At 36.2% G+C, this 18,984-nt stretch overlaps 1 protein-coding gene across 9 annotated transcripts in view; it reads left to right on the top strand.

The window, feature by feature from the left end:
• The window catches only part of ATP8A1 (ATPase phospholipid transporting 8A1), a 228,163-nt gene that overhangs the window by 175,521 nt on the left and 33,658 nt on the right, over window positions 1-18,984 (top strand). For all 9 annotated transcript variants that reach the window (XM_069594047.1, XM_069594044.1, XM_069594046.1 and 6 more), the window contains 6 exons: window positions 3,110-3,293; window positions 3,386-3,496; window positions 9,903-9,977; window positions 10,082-10,204; window positions 13,489-13,567; window positions 17,164-17,225. In XM_069594047.1, the coding sequence (XP_069450148.1) occupies window positions 3,110-3,293; window positions 3,386-3,496; window positions 9,903-9,977; window positions 10,082-10,204; window positions 13,489-13,567; window positions 17,164-17,225 (634 nt within the window). The remainder of the gene's footprint in view (window positions 1-3,109; window positions 3,294-3,385; window positions 3,497-9,902; window positions 9,978-10,081; window positions 10,205-13,488; window positions 13,568-17,163; window positions 17,226-18,984) is intronic.

Genomic DNA, 18,984 nt, shown 5'->3' with positions numbered 1-18,984 from the left:
GCATCAGTCCTTCCGATGAATATTCAGGATTGACTTCCTTTTGGATTCACTAGTTTGATCTCCTTGCTGTTCAAGGGACTCTCAAGAGTCTTCTCCAACACCAAAACTTGAAAGTATCAATTTTTTGACACTCAGCCTTCTTAATGGTCTAACTCTCACATCCATATATAACTACTGGAAAAACCAATAGAGACCTTTGTCAGCAAAGTGATGTCTGTACTTTTTAATATGCTGTCCAGGTTTGTCATAACTTTCCTTCCAGGAAGTAAGCGTCTTTTAATTTCATGGCTGCAGTCACCATCTGCAGTGATTTTGGAGCCCAGAAAAATAAAGTCTGACACTGTTTCCATTTTTCCCCATCTATTTGCCATGAAGTGATGGGACCAGATGTCGTGATCTTAGTTTTTAGGAAATTGAATTTTAAGCCAGCTTTTTCACTCTCTTTCACCCTCATCAAAAGGCTCTTTAGGTCCTCTTCACTTTCTGCCATTAGAGTGGTATCACCTGCATGTCTGAGTTTGTTGATATTTCTCCCAGCAATCTTGATTCCAGCTTGTGCCAATATTTCCCTTGATGTACTCTGCATAGAAGTTAAATAAGCATGTTAACAATATACAGCCTTAATATACTCCTTTCCCAATTTTGAACCAGCCTGTTGTCCCATGGCCATTCTAAATGTTGCTTCTTGACCTGCATACAGGTTTCTCAGGAGACAGGTAAAGTGGTCCAATACTCCCATCTCTTTAAGAGTTTTCCACAGTTTGTTGTGATCCAAACAATCAGGCTTTAGCATAGTCAATGAAGCAAAAGTAGATGTTTTTCTGAAATTCCCTTGCTTTGTCTATGATCTAATGTATATTGGCAGTTTGATCTCTGGTTCTTCTTCCATTTATAAATACAGCTTGACATCTGGAGGTTCTCGGTTCACATACTGTTGAAGTCTAGCTTGAAGGATTTTGAGCATTACCTTGCTAGCGTATGAAATGAGTGCAATTGTGCAGTAGTTTGAACATTCTTTGGCATTGCCTTTCTTTGGGATTGGAATGAAAACTGACCTTTTCCAGTCCTGTGGCCACTGCTGAGTTTTCCAAATTTGCTGGCATATTGAGTGCAGCACTTTAACAGCATCATCTTTTAGGATTTTAAATAGCTTGGCTGGAATTCCATCCATAATGTTGGTAAAAATCCTCAGCCAGTTTTAATTTGGGGGTATTAAAAATTGTGATGTCAAGCAGAGAAAGCAGTGGTTAGTTGTAATAGTCATGAAGAAAAGAAAACAAAGTTTACTCCAGCTTTTTTCTGATGATTCTCTAAATCATTAATAGTAGTTCACCATGCAGAGATTTATCCTTTATTATACATTCAGCTTATGAAAAAAGAATACCTGTGTTTTTCAGCTCATTGATCCCATAGTGTGACTTCACAATGTATTTGCACTGTGAGCCTGTTAGGTTGTAAAGGGAATGTGACAAATGTTTTCAAATTCTTCGCTCTTTTTATGCCCATTTCCCATTTGCTTTTTAGATCATTTCTTGGTGAGCATTCTTTTTTGACATTTACTAAATGTCAGCTATAGTTCATATTTGAAACATTGGCCTAGAGCCAGTGGGCTGACCAATTTATAATAGCCTGTTAAGAAAAATTAAATAAAATGTGAAAATGAAATGAAAATTGCTTCAAAGAAAAATGAGAGCTAACAGTGGAAAAGCCCATTAATGATGTGATACTCATCCATTCCTTTCCTGTATTCACAGTTGTGTCATTTTGTACTGTTGCCAGACTCTGAAAGGAAATTCAAAGAAAGAATTAAAAATAATTCTTTCATATAGCAAGCATTTATTGAGTACTTATCCTGGATCAGCACAGGTAATACAAAGATGAGGAGACCTGTTCACTGTGCAAGCAACTCACACTCTAACACAATGATTCTCAAACTTGAAATAAAGACTGAATCTGTTCTTGGCTAAAACATTTAAGAAGGGACAGCTGGGCCTCCTGAAGGCACTTATTTGTGCAAAATACCCACTGCTAGGAATTTTTCCTAAGGAAATAATCAGGAAAATGTGCAAAGATGTATTGAAACTCAGAGTCATGATCTTCATTTCTAAGTAGGCTAATAAATGGTTTACCAGATGTTCCAGCAGGTATTTACTGCACTTAACCTTGGTAAAGAATTTAGCTCTGGGTTATTTATTTTGCTCACTAACATTGTCTATATTAGTCGTTTCTCAGTAGTTCATTACTCTCTTAATAGTTTACTGAGCCAGATCACTATTCAGTTTCCTTTCCTTCTATCTACTCACCGAGATAGCATGGATACTAGATTAAGTTAATCACGCAAATAAATATTTTGTCATTGAACTGTAATTGTTGTGGGGTTTTAAGTCTATGATAAGTTGCTTCAAAGTTAATGTTAATACCATACAACTTTAGTATGGATGCTGGTGTTCTCTATTCCTGACCCACCTTTATATAAAAGGATGCTTGATTCTACTTGGCCATTGTCAGCAGCTTTAGAAAAGAAACAGGCACATGAACTATGTAATCAAGCACTTGGTATTTACCTTAGTTGAGTCACCCGGGTGTCTGAGAACAGGTGGGGAAGTTACCCAGTTCCTTATTGTTTATTTAAATTGTTTAAATGTATAAGAATCATCTAAGATCAGCTTACGGAGGTCCAAAATTTTATTTTCAAAGTATAGTAAAACAGTTGGTATTTGAACTATCATTCAACAGCCTTTCTGGCTTTCTTTCTCATTCAAAAGTGAAGACTCAGAAATCCTGATATTATTTGTTAAGAAGTAATGGGATTTCTGAACACAAATGTCATCTTTTAACAAATTTATGCACACATTCTGGGAAACTAATATTTAACAAGGCATTGTAGCTTCTGTCTGTCACCTAGAGTTTTGCTTCTGTGACTTTATTTTTCCCTTAAAGTGGCAAATCAGGCTAACAGAGATTTAAACACTTAAATGTAAGACTTTTCCATGATGATTCTTCAGAGACCTATTCATTTAGCTCTTCTGCTGCTTTTATTCTTCAAGACAATGACATCTTAAAATTTCTTTTTTCAGAAAAAAAAAGTGATAATTTGTTGTTATTTAAGGGTTTCTCCTCTTCAAAAATCTGAAGTTGTTGAGATGGTTAAGAAACAAGTTAAAGTCATAACACTCGCCATTGGTGATGGAGCAAATGACGTCAGTATGATACAGACAGCACATGTTGGAGTAGGAATAAGTGGCAATGAAGGCCTTCAGGCGGCTAATTCTTCTGACTACTCTATAGCTCAGGTAAACCATCATTTCTGCCAAACACACCATTCATCTTTGTCAAGTGACACTATGAAGAGGAAAATGTTAATTTTTTTCCATTCTTATTTTAGTTCAAATATTTGAAGAATTTGTTGATGGTTCATGGTGCCTGGAACTATAACAGAGTCTCCAAGTGTATCTTATACTGCTTCTACAAGAATATAGTCCTCTATATTATCGAGGTAATTGCAAGCTAAGTCTAAAAATCCTTGTCATTTGCATAGATATTTGAAACGTTTTGGGGAACACATTTCTGCATAATTTTAATGAATCCTTCATCAGCCCACTATTTTAACTTCTGAATATGTTAAAAAGTTTGTCAGCTGTGGAGAATAATGTTGAAATTCTGGCTAAAAACATTATGTTGCTTTGGTAAGAAATGTTGGATTATAATTGCTAATAAAGTAATGTGTACAGTTCTTAAAAAACTACAATCTACATAGCATTTTTTATAAAGTTCAAAAACATACAAGAGAAAACAGTAAATTGTTTGGGGATGCGCATGAGGAAAACTGTGTTTAAAGAGAAAAGGAAGGAAAAATGGAAGGAAATCCAAAAAAAAAGAGGGGATATACATATAGCTGATTCACTTTGCTGTACAGTAGAAAATAACACGACATTGTAAAACTATACAATAAAAATCAATTTTTAAAAAAAAGGAAAGGAATAGTGGACATAAAACTGAGGATGTCAGTTTTACTAAGGGATCTAATCAATAAAAACACATAGGTAGTTTTGCTAGTATTGGTCATCTTATAGTTCTTATTATGTTTCAGGCCTACATAATTGGATAGAAGTATTCCTTGCTCTTCAGATCAGTTTTGGTGTCTGGATTTGGTAGGAAACAAGAGTCCAGATAATGAGAAATCTGTCTAAAATATATCAGAATAATTTGGTTACTGTGTCTGGATCACAAGGAATTTCTATATTCCTTTTCATATGGCAAATATAACATCATTTTTAACATGTAAACTTAACTTGGGTCAGGAATGTCATTTCTGAAAGGATGCATTTTATTCTGCAAACATGTTTTGCAGTCTCCACAGGCTGCCAGGCACCAGGGTTAGTTCAGTAACTGAAGTAAATCGTGCGAGGTTTCTATCCTCCAAAAACTTGCCAGTAGAAATATAAAGCAAACCACATGTGTAATTTTACATTTTCTGGGAACCACATCAACAACAAGTAAAAATTAAAGCCCAAATTAATTTTAAATTATATTTCATTTAACTCTATATATTCAATATATTATTTCAGCTTGGAATCTCTATAAAAAATTATTAAAGCAATATTTCACATTCTTTTCTTCATAACTAAGTGTTCACAGTCTAGTGTGTATTTTACACATACAGCGTATCTTAGTTTAGACTAATCACATTTCAAGTATTCAAGAACCACATGGCCAGCGGCTATTCCTCTGGGTAGCACAGCACCAGTAACTGAACACTCAGGATGCGATAAGTAAGTTCTTTATATTTAAAAAAATATATATATGACCATCTTATCATCAGAAGCTGTATTCATAATACTTGAACCCTAGGCGTTACCAGTTCCTTGCTCCTCTTGCAGCTTCACAGAGCCGGACAAGGAGCGCTCCATAGCTTGTTAAGAAAGCCCTCCATCTTCCACTCCTGTCAGAGGACCTGCCTACGCCTTCATAAATCTGCCCTGGGCTCCCTTACACATGTTTGTTTATGCCACCTTGCCCTCTACTCAGTTGACTGCTTCTACACATCCATCAGAAGAGGCAGAACCTTCCCATGTGCCATTTGAAAATAATATCTCATACTTTATGCCACAAAAGTAACACTATAAACAAAACAGTCAGTAGACTTTACATTTCCCCTGCTGAGATGTTAGTTGGAAACTGCTGTATGTTTGCTTCAGCTGTTCTTTATGCCCGTCAGAATGCTTATCTTCTTATCAAAATGGTGACTGAGCATAGTTCTTATTATGAGTCAGATTAATAAAATTAAGGGCTTCCCTGGTGGTTCAGACCGCAAGGAATCTACCTGCAATCCAGGAGACCCAGGTTCGATCCCTGGGTTTTTTAGTTTCGAAGTGTGCAGGCAGTTTTATTTATTGGTCACTAAAAATCTGTAATTAGATTGCAACCCACTTGGTAAAATAATCAAATACTATAATTAAATACTTGGAAACATAAACAGAATAATTATGAATTTAGTTATTGTTCATTACTGCTGAATTTGGTCTGAAATAGTCTGTTTTGAAACAAAATGCACTTTCAAAATAGCTTATGAGATCATATAAAATATTTTCTGTTTATATAAATTTGTTATTCTTTTCTAATAAAATTATTTTCAATTCTCAGTCCCCTCTATAGTCCTAACTTTTCTAGTTAGATGTTTTTTCTCATCCCTCAACATTTATCGACATTAGAAAGAATACCAATTTATACAGTTTATCTACATATATTCTTGAAGTATCTGGGAGTTTAAAGCCACTGGCAGTAATAAATCTGCTTACAAAAATATAATTGTGTAAAATGAAATGAGTACTCAACTTGCCACTTTTTAAATCTAGGTTATTTGACAGTCAACAATGAAGTGGTCAAAATTATGTACTAATGGGAGACATAAAATATATCAAACTCAAATGAAAAACTAAATCTGCACGCTCTGTTTCAAATCCAGAGTTATGCAATTTGTGGTTGGTTAGCCCTAAATTTCACTTGGCTTTGAATTTAAAGCCTCTCTGAGAGATAACTAACACTGATCAAATTCTTTACACACTGGAAAGGAAGTCAGTCCTAAACTTTACTGGAAATCTCATTCTTAAGTTATTTTTCTTTTAGCAGTTTATGGAAATGTATTTTGAATATAATTCAACTATCTTGGAAATGAATTGACCTTTTAAATCAATTCCCAGATACCCAACTTTTGCCAGCTAAAACAAGTTCTGCAGATGTTAATGGCTCATGTCAATACTGTGAATGAATAGACAGAAAACACATCATTGAATGTCTCTAGTGAGGACAACTGCCAGTCTCGAATCTCCCCTTTCAGTTTTTTGTGCTGATCGGGCGTGGGAGCAGAGGGCTCATTGACTGTTTGTAAGCTGCTGTTTAATATGCAGAAATGCTCCGTCAGGGAAATGTCTGTGAAGCTGTAACTGCCACGCCTCTACTGAGATGCGAAAGTTAGAAAATAATATAGGACAGGACAGGCAGGTCTGAAGTTTCTTTGCTAATAAAGAAATAATATGGAACACTATGGGTTTTATAGACTATCTGTAAAAACTGCTTTTCCCATTGCTGTACTGCCAGGAATGTCACCATCTAGCTACTCCATTGCCATATAGCCAAACAAATAAAAACAGATTTGGCAGGTGGCGGTATAAAGCACTTGCTTGTGGTGGCCACTCAACAGCGACTCTAGGTGTTCATTGGAATGACTGGCATTCGCTATAGAGATTTTAGTTTCTCTGAAATGCCTGACTCCTTGCTAGCAAAGTAGGACTTTTTCTCTCAAACAGTTGGTCACATCCAGGTTTTCCGGTAAGATCCCAAGGCAGTGTAGCGTTTCTGATTTCCAGAAGCTTTGATTGAAGTCAATGAGGTGATACTTTCCCACCAAGTTGTGCTGAGATATGGATTCCTGTGAATTTAAATAATTTAGATACCTCCCCAGAGGGACTCATGTTTTCTTTCTGCATCCATGGTTTTGTTGAGTCAAGGGAGGGACTTTTATGTGTTAACAGTAATTTAGGTGTTGTTTTATTTAGTATGGGATGCCTTTCTACCATATCTTTAAACTGCAAATCTCAGACTAACTTGGAATCAGCCTTCTGGTAGATGTCTTCACTGTTAAAAATCTCTCTTTCCTTTAAAATATGTAAACTTCAGTGCCAAAATATTTATATGAAGATGTGGGTACTATATTAGAAGAGTCAATTCCTATCTAGTCATTTCTCCTTTAAAAAAATTAAAATATTAACTTTTTAAAGCACAGGAAGAGAATCTCTAGAAACATGTTCACATACCTTTCAGTAGGAAAAATAATGCAAAAATGCTTTGATAGCTTTCAACTTAAAAATGTCTACATTTTTCTCATAAAGCAGTTAAGTAGTACATTTTAAAATAAACTTGGACTGCGAGTATGTTAGCTTATTTGCAAGTTATTTTGAATTGGAAACTGAATATAAATATCCATTGATTTAGATTCCTAAATTTCAATTTTAGATTCCTCAATTTCAAGCTCCTAGTGGTGTTTTAATCACCAAATTTACATACAAAGAAGCCAGGAGACCATTCACATTTACAAATGTTTATTCACACACAAATTTATTAACATAAATGTCTCCTATTATATAGTATTGATGTTTGCAAATGCATTTATAACTAACCTTTGAGCCAAATCATGTCCATTAAAGGAATTTGGTATGTTTGCAGCTTCAGCTTTCTTCAGACCAACAAAGATTAGGCTGCATCCTCATAGACTATTCAGGCCACAACTGAAAGTTTGTGTTTAAAAATTCCTTATATTACCATCACTCCGTAAGAAATCTGAGTGAGCTTCACAGTCACCTACAGGGAAAGCATTAACATCACCCAGAGTGTCACAAATATGTATTTACAGAATCCACATCTCAAAAGGGCCAAATGTGAAAACAATAGATAGCGTTGAAGTCTGTCCTGTCAATTTGTGTCTACTTAAGGCTTTCCAAAAAAAAAAAAAAGTTTAAAGTCTGCAAGGAGTAAAGGAAGTCTCCAAGGAATAAATTTAACTTGGCATGAAGATGCTAAGTACTTTTGCATGTAGCAGTGAAAGATCTGGCTTCTAGTTGAGAGCACAAGTTCAAATCTTTTCTGTAAATATATGTGGCAAGCAAGTGAGAATTTGAGATTTGCCTCCCATTTCTATGCTTTTGTTCTTGTTGTTGTTAATGCATGTTACAACCCTGACACAATCTGGACTTATTTTTCATGTGCTATTGCTGCTTTGTTCTCTTTTCCATCTCATGAAGCCGACATTGGTTTTTATATATGCTCAGTCATTCCTTTCCCTATAAAAAGGAAAAAGATCAATGTGTGTACAGAAACTGTTCATAGGGAGGCCAGCCTGGGTACATATTGATAAATGGTGAATTTGTAGCAATTCATGCTTCCATAATGAGGTTAAATGAAACGTGAAGTGTAGCAAAGTCCGTGCAACTCCAGTTCAAAAATTCACTTAACCAGCACGTCCAGACTGCTGTCCCCTAACGGGTTTTTGGTTGTTGTTGTGATAGTTTGGCTTTGTGTTTGTGTTTATGTCATGTTGGGCCAGACATTTTTCTCTTCCAGATCAATATGATCTTTAATTATGTTTTAGTCTTGCTTTTTTTTAAATAACATAGGGATTATTGACTGACTAACATTCACTTAAATTTTCCATTTGTCTTAAATATGCTGGAGAAAGTTTCTCTTTATTGTCCCTTAATTTTGTAGGCAAAGTTCAGTTTTCTGCTTTTAAGAAACTGCAAAATATGTAAGAACATGTCACTCTATTAGTTAAAGATTTTTTTAATCAAGGTATAAATTTAAGTTACAAAATTTTTAATATTATAAATTCAAATTTTGCATTGTGATGGCTATAATTATCAAGAACTAATTTTTTAAACGGTTTAATGCGTTGACACATTAATTCTACTTCTAAGAATTCATTCTAAAAGGAAAAACAAAAAAGAGCAGGAGGAAATTTTGGGAGATGATGGGATATGTCTGTTACCTTGATTAGGTGATGGTTTCATGCATATGTCCAAATTCACCAAGCTGTATACATTAAATGTGTGTCATTTTTGTATATCAGTTTTACCTCAGTTAAGCTATGTTTTACTCAAAGTAATTCATCCTAAGAAATTGAGATATTTAGGATTTCTGAAAGAATATTCAGTTCTGAATTATGTATAGTAGAAAAAAACAAAAGCAAGCTAAATATCCAAAATAGTAGGGGATATATATATATCCATTTCCATTAACATCATTTTAAAGGGTATGTAACAACTTAAGAAAGTAGGTATTATATAATGTTAAGAAGAAAAGGAACAGGACATGATGCTGCATATAGGTTTCCGGTAAGATAAATCATTGAATGTATATAAATGAGCTACATGAGTATAACCAAAGCAGAAGACAATAAATGGTGATGGTGTTAGTATAGGAAGTTATTTTATTTTCTAAATAAACAAAATTTTTTATTATGATTTAAAAAATCTTTAAATAACTATCAGAAGATAGATATTTTAAAGGGGAATTCAAGGTCTAAAATTGTAATGGCATAAAATATATTGTCTAAAGTGTCTTTTAGGAAACAAGATTATACCTAATTTTTTTTTAATCTATGATTGCCTATTGGTATAGTTCTTTTTTGATTCAACAAGTGAAACCAATCCTGACCTAAATAGCAAAGACCTTATGAAAGAATCCCTTCAAATTAAAAAGTAAAGCAAAGAAACGCCATTTTCAAGAGAATCATGAAATTACTATGTCAGTGAAGCTCTTATGCACTAGTTGAATAACAGCAGATTTTAAACATTTAGTTTATGGTTTCTGCATTCTAATTTGGGAGGTTTGGATTGTTTTCTTCCTAGATCTGGTTTGCCTTCGTGAATGGCTTTTCTGGACAGATCCTCTTTGAGAGATGGTGCATAGGTCTTTATAATGTGGTAAGTTTAGGACTTTTAATTACTCCTGTTCTATTGAATACTTTGAGATAGAAGTTCACCCTGTGTTTGGCTACCTGGTATAATGACTAGTTTGTGTACCTTAGATGTTTACAGCAATGCCTCCCTTAACTCTGGGAATATTTGAGAGATCATGCAGAAAGGAGAATATGTTGAAGTATCCTGAATTATACAAAACATCTCAGAATGCCCTGGACTTCAACACCAAGGTAGGAACCAGTGCCCGGGCAGGACTTGCTTTTTTGCTCCAGTTGCTTGGGGCATCGGTCTTCTAAAGCCAAGGAAACTCCAGGGTCCTGACCGTGGCAGGCCAGATTTGCTTAGGGTTCTGATATGACCTGAGAAGGTGTTTGGTTTTGCTGTGAGTTTAAACTGTAACCACAATTCACTGGAGTTTGCCAGGCAGCAGTAAAGTGGGCCTGGCAGGCAGAGGGAGTGGCCCTCTGACTTTCTGTTTTTGCAGTTTTGTGGGGAAATGCTCCCTCTTCTCAGAAGTCAGTCATCCAGGACTGGCATGGACAGAATTTACACATACAAAGTGATGAGGGATGATATATCATTCTTTACTCATTTTCTGTTTTATGAAATAACTTTATCTTCATTGAAATATTAGATTATATTAAGCATTAAAAATACCATCTCTGGTAGATAACTCGTTTACCAATAATAATCATTATTTACAATCACTACTAAGCCACAAAACTTAATATAAGATAAAATATCCAACATTTTATCTAAAATCATATTCCGGGTTTATAGCCTATATAGCAAGCCACAGACTTTTGTCATCTTTGTGATCCACAGTATTTCTTCATCCCAGCAACAAAAATACCTATTTCCTGCATGGTTCACTTTCCTGCAATTATGTATTCGAAAGTGTTTCCACTAGTGTTTGTTAGTAATTCAGGTTTCTATCCAGTGTAACTGAGGAGTTTTGTTTGTTTGTTTTTATAAGTTTTTTAACAGTCAAGGTAGATTTAATTTTGAAACTATAATAAAAGTATCAAATACACCTTCACAGAATTTTTTCTCATTTATTATGATACATGTTGGTTATGTCATGCATGTTATGTTACCAATAATTATATGTAACCTTAATTTGGTGTTTTGAATTTAGGAAACTAATGTAGGATATTTTAAATTTTATTATTTCATAAAACTGTCAAATGACATTTGTTCTCTGTATACCAGGGGAATAGAGTGAGACAGGTGTGTCAACGCCTCTAACCTCATACAGTAAATGATGGTGTTAAGTTTATTGCCAGGATGTTATTCATCTTCTGAGATGAGGTCTTCATGAATGCACTGTGCATACATGTCCCAGTGTGCAGATGCATGCAACTTGAGGGATGATATAACTGAATTTGGTTAAATTAAAAATAAAAGTAAAAAAACTACAGGGTTTTTTGTAGAGTGGAGAATAAGTGGATTTTTATAGAACCCACTGGTTCTATAAAGTATTTTAGTGGTCTTTTAAAACTGTTGCTATTTATAATATGCAATGTCTGTGCTTTAATTTCTTAATGTTTTATTTTTTGCTTTTTTAAAAATTTACCTTTGATGTCCAATTTGTATTAAATTCTACTGCCTTGCTAAAAAGTTTTTCATTACCTATGGTGAGTATTTTCAAGTGACAGAAAGCCACAATTGGGGCAGATACAATGGACCATGAGCTCTTGTTTCCTTGAAAATGTAATCTGAGAGCTAGGAAGGTTCCAGACTTTCTGGCAGGCTAACAATAACCCTCACCAGCCCAGAGTTACATCAGCCTCAGCCACACATCCCCGTCTCCCATTGCTGAGGCTCTATGGTGTCTCTTGAGAGTTAGCTTCCCAGCCACTGCCTTGACCTTGCTCCTGTTGCTTATAAACCGATCGTCACAGGATTACCCAAAACCATTCCTAGAAAGTCACATCGTTTTGTACCCTTTGTATATGGCAACTTGGAAAGTTTTGTGGCCAGTAAGAAAGTGTAACTGGTCATATATCGTTTTAAAGTAAGAGCAGCCTTCCTTGTATTTTTTGCTGTTCTTGCATGCAAAGTATCTCATAGTCTACAAAGCCCTGGCATTTAGAAAAGTTACCATATCAATCCAAATAGAGTATACAACTTCTATATTCATTTAAATATTTATAGATACACAAGCTGCCAGCAATTTTTATAGGGGTTTATGGATTTTTCTAATGATTTCAGTGAAAATTGTTTGAATAAATCCCATATAAACATTTTAAAATTCAGGAACAAATGGTTACAGAATGCACAGTTGTATACACAGCAGTTGCTCCAGGTCCCCAGTGTAGAAGCATTGTTGCCCTGAATGATGACGATTACGTTTGTTATGGTAAAAAGGGTCGGAGGTGCTGAGGTCGTGACAGGGGTTAAAGGATTAACATGTGACAATAAGTATCGGTCAGGAAAATGGAAAAGTAGAACTAATTTTTCTTGCACCCACCTGTGCTTTCTGTCAAATAAAAACTTGCAGTAATGACATAGTGAAGAGAAGAGACAAAGGTTAATGAGTAACATAAGTTCAAATGTGTAATGTATTGGAGCGTAAATTGGATCATACAGTCCAGTGTGGCTGGGTGAACTAACAAAGGAGGTTGAGATCACAGTGGAAAATTTTGGGAGGCAGGCAACTTAATTTCTGTTGTTTGAACAGCTTAAAACTATTTTAATACATGCCAGTTTTATTTAGCATACATTTTGTTTGCAAGAAGCACTTCTGAATGACAAAACTGCAACCCTTCAAAGGGCTGTAAGAGTTCTAAACAGTTTTTCTATAACTTAATCTTTTACATCCATGTTACAAAGGAAAGACCAGTGATTCTTGCTTTCTTGCTAATAAAATACAATAGATGAGAAAGCAATAACTATTAAATGATATTATAATTGTATGAAGTTTGATGTTGACAGGTGTTTTCAAATTGTGAAAGTCTTTTATAACATCAGTCCTGGTAAAAGGGCTTTGCTTTGAGGAACTGTGCAATTTAAATGTTACACTTGTTATTTTTAGTGTTGTGCGTGTGGGTGTATATGGAAAAAGAGAATGCACTATATCCTTACCATTTAAAAGTTTACACTTTTATTGCACATGGAAAAGAAAAAGTAGGGATCTCACCAAATTACAATCTTTTCAAAAGTCTGTTCGTCTGGAATTATGAAAATAGTCCCACTTAAAGAATTTCATGATCTAACAGTAATTTTAAATTTTATTTTCTTTTTCAGGCAGAAATTTAAACTTTTAATCCTTGGTTTTTAGAAAGTAGAAAAAATTTCAGTGAAGCTGAAAAAACATTTAGAGAAACATAAAAATAAATAAATGACCCATGAAGGTCTAAGAGGCAGAAAGTGTCTGTCAGTTCTATTAATTCACAGTGGTGGCCCGACAGAAACACGTTTTGTGAATCTAGCTCACAGATAAAAAGAAAGGTCAGAGTTCACAGAGCTAGTTTATCGCAAATGGTTCTCATGGATTTTTGTTTTCCCTCAGGTTTTCTGGGTTCATTGTTTAAATGGCCTCTTCCACTCAGTTATTCTGTTTTGGTTTCCACTAAAAGCCCTTCAATATGGTAAGTAGGAAGGATATGAATGCTAAGAGGTGACTTTTTACTTTTTTAGAAAAATAATTCATTGTCAATGTATGTTAAAAATTATAGTGGTGTTTCATTTTATGATATTTTTTTCCTTAACCTAAATACATGCATCTAAAAGTTGTACAACTTTAAAGATTTTTACTATTCCTTTGGGAGCAAAGTGATTTAATATATGCAAAGCCTTTCTTCTCTACTTCTTGTGTTTTTCAAACTTGCAGAGAGTGAAATTTTAGGATTTTTTTTCCCCTCTGTTGATGTATAGTTAGAAGACAATAGTGCTGATATTTTATGTGGTCTACTTATTATACCTGTGAGACTTGTATCAGCTCTTTATACTGAACCTAATCAGACATGCTAGTATTTTAAAGTACTTGAGCTGCAGCTTTGAATGAGATTTTCAGTATGTTTTTATGTTCGTCTTTGAGTGTAAGCTTTTATCTCTGCTTGTTTTGAGGGGGTGATGTTATTGTGTCAGTTTTGAGAGATGGGATCATGGTGAATTTCCTATACACATAAAAATGATTAAGTAGTCACTTTAGAGAAGAGGTCCCTGGGATGCTTAAGTTGGCGTTGCTATGTCCGGAGCAGACCTTGCCCTGGGATCCAGAGGAAGACGGCTGAACATTCAGCTCACAGACATGTACCTCAAACGAGACACACAGGCCACCCTAGGTCTGCGTGCCCTTCAGAGGTACTAGCTGTCCTCGTGGCTGAGTTAACACTGGCCCATAAGATGCAGGGCCAGCTCTTCTGTCCCACCAACAGTCTCCTCTCCAAGCTGCCAGAGGCATCCTCTTAAAACGTAAATCAGACCAGGTGCCTCCCTCCTCAGAACCCCACAGACTCAATCACATTTAGAACCAAATCCACAGCCCCAGCCTTGGCCAACCCCACCTGACTCTCCTTCCGCCCCACCTCTGCCACCCCGGCCAGCTCCCACCCTCGCTGTGCTCCAGCCCACAGGCCATCCATACGCTGTTCCTCGTCTTCACCAGGTGTCCCAGCTGCTCCCTCCACCCACCCTCAGGTCTGTGCTTGGAGAAACACTCCCGGATCGCCCTGCCTCAGAGACCCTCCAACCCCACGCCCTCTGCCCCTGACCTTCTCTCCCTGTCCTCTTGTATCTTCTTGGTGCTTGCCTAGTGGGTGTGATATATTTGCTTTTCTTTTTTTTTTTTTTTTAATTACCATCCTCCTCTGTTAGAACCAAAGCTCCAGAAGGGCAGGGCACTGTCTGTTAAGTTCACTGTTGTTTCCTATAGTGCCTAGAACAGCTCCTGGCTCACTGTGGGCACCCAGTCCATCACAGACGCCTTCGTGAGAACCTGTGGCCTGAGTCAGGGAATGCGTATCACAGATAAGGCAGTAGCTTCGTGTCCTGCTCGGAGATTTTCATCTCCTTCCTACATTCACGGCTCTGCCAGTACAAAGTGAATAGATTCTCATTACTAGACCCTGGAAATAGCTGTAGTAAAATCTAATTAAATATAAAATATTGACCCAGTGGGCCAGGAGAATTATAATAGCATTTTTTAGATAAAATTTACATACCATAAAATTCACTCTTTTAAATTATATGATTCAGTGTTTCTACTATAGTCACAGAACTGTGCCAGTGCCCCCACTCTCTGATGCCAGAACAGTTTCATCACCTCTTATGCGTGAGCAGTCACTCCTCATTTTTCTATCCCTCTCCCCCAGCCCCTGGCAACCACTGATTTTTATCTCTGTGGATTTGCCTATTCTGGGCATTTCATAAAAATGGAGTCGTGATACAAGAATTTAAGTGATCCTTATTGTGGCGTAAATCAGGACTTCATTCCTTTTTATGGGTGAATACTATTTCATTGTATGGATAGACCACATTTTGTTTATTCATTCATTCATTGATGAACATTTGGATTCCTCCCACTTTGCGGAGCCATGGGGTGTTGAAATCCAGGGTACAATATAGGACTTAAGTAAGTTTTCTAGGTAATTTATTTTCCTAATGCAAAATCAGTGTAGGCATGAAAAACTAGCAATGTCCATCACTGAAGCTATTTAGGTACTCTAAATTAGAAAAAAAAAATTTAAAGTAGCACAAAGCAGACAGCATCCAAAACACCTTACCATTTCAAAACACATTAGCAATGAGAAGTTTAAAAGGAATTCCCAACTAATTCCAGCCCCAGAAAAACAGATCCTAGGATTCTCTCTGCATTTGTCTGGGGAACTGCCAAGCCCTCCAGCCTCAGAAGAAGAAATTCACAAGGGGTGCTGCCTGGGGAACCCAAACCTAGCCAAGTCCAGAGAACACGTGCTTCCTCTTTTCAAGAGATAAATGACATATAGCATAAATTGTGTTTTAACATTCTACTTTTTTTGCCCTTTTGAAAGGATGAGATACAGAAGAGATAGAAATAGTTGTATAATGTATGGCTAAACATTCATTCACTTGCTTCAGTGTTTCTCAAAGTATGGTCTATAGACAACCTGAGAATACTCAAGACCTTTTGAGGTCTATGAATGAGGTCAAAATTTCATAGTTTCTAATTTTTTATATTATGAAGACATTATTTGTCTTTTTCATTGCTGCTGCAAAAGCAGCAGTGGGCAAACAGTGGTACAATTGTACTAGAAATCATTATATTCTTCACTACCACACACCCACATTTAAAAAAAAAAAATGTTTCCCTTAAGAATACCCTTGAAGAAGCTGTAAACCTAATACTTTTATTAAATCCTGAAACTTGATACATATCTTGCTAATATTCTGCATGACAAAATAGGAAGTATGCATAAAGTACTTCAGCCGTACATCAACAAGCAGCAGCTTTATCCACTAGAGTGTCTGGGGGATTGTTTGAGTTATCAGCTGAACCAACTACATCCATGAGGTTACAGAATCATGCATAAGTAAAAGATCCATTCAGAATGAATTTTTCCAATGAATTTTTTTTGAGGTTGTGTGTCAAGTCGCTTTAGTCATGTCTGACTCTGTGACGCTATGGACTGTAGGCCACCAAGCTTCTCTGTCCGTGGGATTCTTCAGGCAAGAGTATGGGAGTAGGGATGTTAGGAGTATTTTTTCTTGTAACATGGGTTTAGAGCACTGTGTAAGTTTCGTGTGTACAGCGGTATATCTTTACTAGTTCTGCATGTGCTGCAGCGTGTTCACCAGCAGAACAGTTTCAGATTCCACTGCAACTAACCTTTAGGAAACTATCTCCACATCTTTAAGAAATGACTTGAGTTTTTAAGTAGTATCAGGGAATAGCCACAGTTACTAGAAAAGGTTATCAAATACTTCTCTCCTTTATAACTCCATGTCTCTGTGAAGCGGGATTTCCCTCATATGTGACTTCCCTGGTGGCTCAGACGGTAAAGCATCTGCCTACAATGCGGGAGACCCGGGTTCAATCCCTGGGTCGGGAAGATCCCCTGGAAAAGGAAATGGCAACTCACTCCAGTGGCTCCATTGTGTAACCCCTGGTTCTTCTCCTTTTGTTCAACACTCCTAAATTGATGAATCTTTGAATGGATTCTGAATTTATTTCCTTTCCCCACAAACCTCTCTTCTTTTCATGTAGGCACTGTATTTGAAAATGGGAAGACTTCTGATTACCTGCTGTTGGGAAACTTTGTTTACACAGTGAGTGCGGCACATTTGCCTCGTTTGCATATGAAATTGAATTACTTCATACGAGCTCATTTTATTTTCAAATTCAAATGTGTGCATTTCTGTATTTAAGGGTTGTTTGCACATCCCTTTTAAAAAGGTGTTTTGACTGCTAAGAGATTATCTTATATTAGGTTATAAAAATGTCATTTAGGTTCACTGACTATATAGGCCTTTGGTTGTTCTTATTTTCAGTATTCCTTCTTCACTCTTATTGCCTCACTTTCCCTTTTTGTCTCCCTTGTCCCTTTTTCCTCAGGTTTGTTTTATTGCCCTTGTTCATATTTCCTTGCTTTCCTAAATTCATGGCAAATACTACCATACTAGACTTGGGTGTTTAATAGCTAATTATTCTAGAGTCTCATTAAAAATAAAATGCCAAAAAAATTAAAAATAAAAAATCTCCATTTTTTTGAGATATTTAAGCCACACAAGACATGGACTCCACTGTATAAAATCACTGTATAAATGCTTGTGAGGGATGCACAGATGAGTGTGAGTCCCACCCTGCCATTCAAGAGCTAAAAAATGTTTTACAACCATTTTTTCATCTAAAGTCAAAAGCTCCACTGGGATACTAATGCTGAAGGTCATATAGTTAGTCTCCAAAAGATGTGCCCTCCAGCCTTCAACTCTGAATTCTCAAGCCAGTGTCCTCTCCTCTCCTGTGTCCCCGTCCACGGCTTCACAAGTGGGGACCGTGTGCTGTCCTAAATATTAAGCGGGCATTGATACAGCTGATTCCGTTGGTAGAAAAACTATAATGTGATGCTTAAATAACTGATTAATAGGAAGTTAAGACTACTGAGTAACAGAGAGATAAAGGTTTTGGCAAATCCAGGCTCTCCTTTCCATTGACATCAATCCACTCAAGTAGTAAAAGAAAGAAAAAAAAAAAAAAAGGAAAAACATACTTGGGAGCCTAGTGGTTTGTTCTCGTACAACATGAGTGTAAAACAAATAATACTTGATGGACTAAGTTTAGATATAAATCAGTAGATGTCATTGGATGTCTCAGAGACATTTTAAAGTATCCAAGTCTTAATAGGGAGTATTTCCTTCATTTTGTGTCAAAATCTCTCTCTTATTTTGGAATTTTTTTATGTAGTCTAAATTAAATATTTAAATTTTAGTAAATGTTTTATTTCTACAGCTCTTTATCCTGAATTGCTATTAGATATCCTGCTGAGAAAGCCCAAGTGCTTCACTTTATCCTGACTTTATGACCCAGTGGGCAGCATCTATACTGCGTATAAACCCTACAGTAAGCAAAAATAGAACTGTGCACTTAAGCACTCACTAATCACCAGTGCTAGGCAAGCACCGCAATTCCATCCTGGCAAACTATTGGAAGTGCCCTGATTTCCTTTGACTACTAGCAGCATTCAGTATGTTATTTTTATCACAAATAGATAATCATAGATAATGCTGCAATGCTAAGCACCATTCTTGGTATTTTACCTATAAAGTGATAAGTTTTATCAGATCCCAGTTTATAGATGAAGGAGATGAGACCCAGAGAGCTCAAGTAACCTGCCTTGTTCCTTATCAGAACAGCCAATAAGTGATGGAGTCTTGAGCACACATGGTCTGACTCCATTTAAACGTTATGCTCTCCTATGGAGGACACAGGGCAGTTCATTAAATCTGGGTCCCCTGCTTTAGGATTAATAGCATGGCCACTGATGACAGTGGATGTATACAGCGTGGAGATGTAAACACGCTCCTACAT

This window comes from Ovis canadensis, chromosome 6 (assembly GCF_042477335.2).
Source record: "Ovis canadensis isolate MfBH-ARS-UI-01 breed Bighorn chromosome 6, ARS-UI_OviCan_v2, whole genome shotgun sequence".
Taxonomy (NCBI): Eukaryota; Metazoa; Chordata; class Mammalia; order Artiodactyla; family Bovidae; genus Ovis; species Ovis canadensis.
Note: the sequence above shows the minus strand (reverse complement) of the source record. Positions and strands in the feature narration are given on the sequence as shown.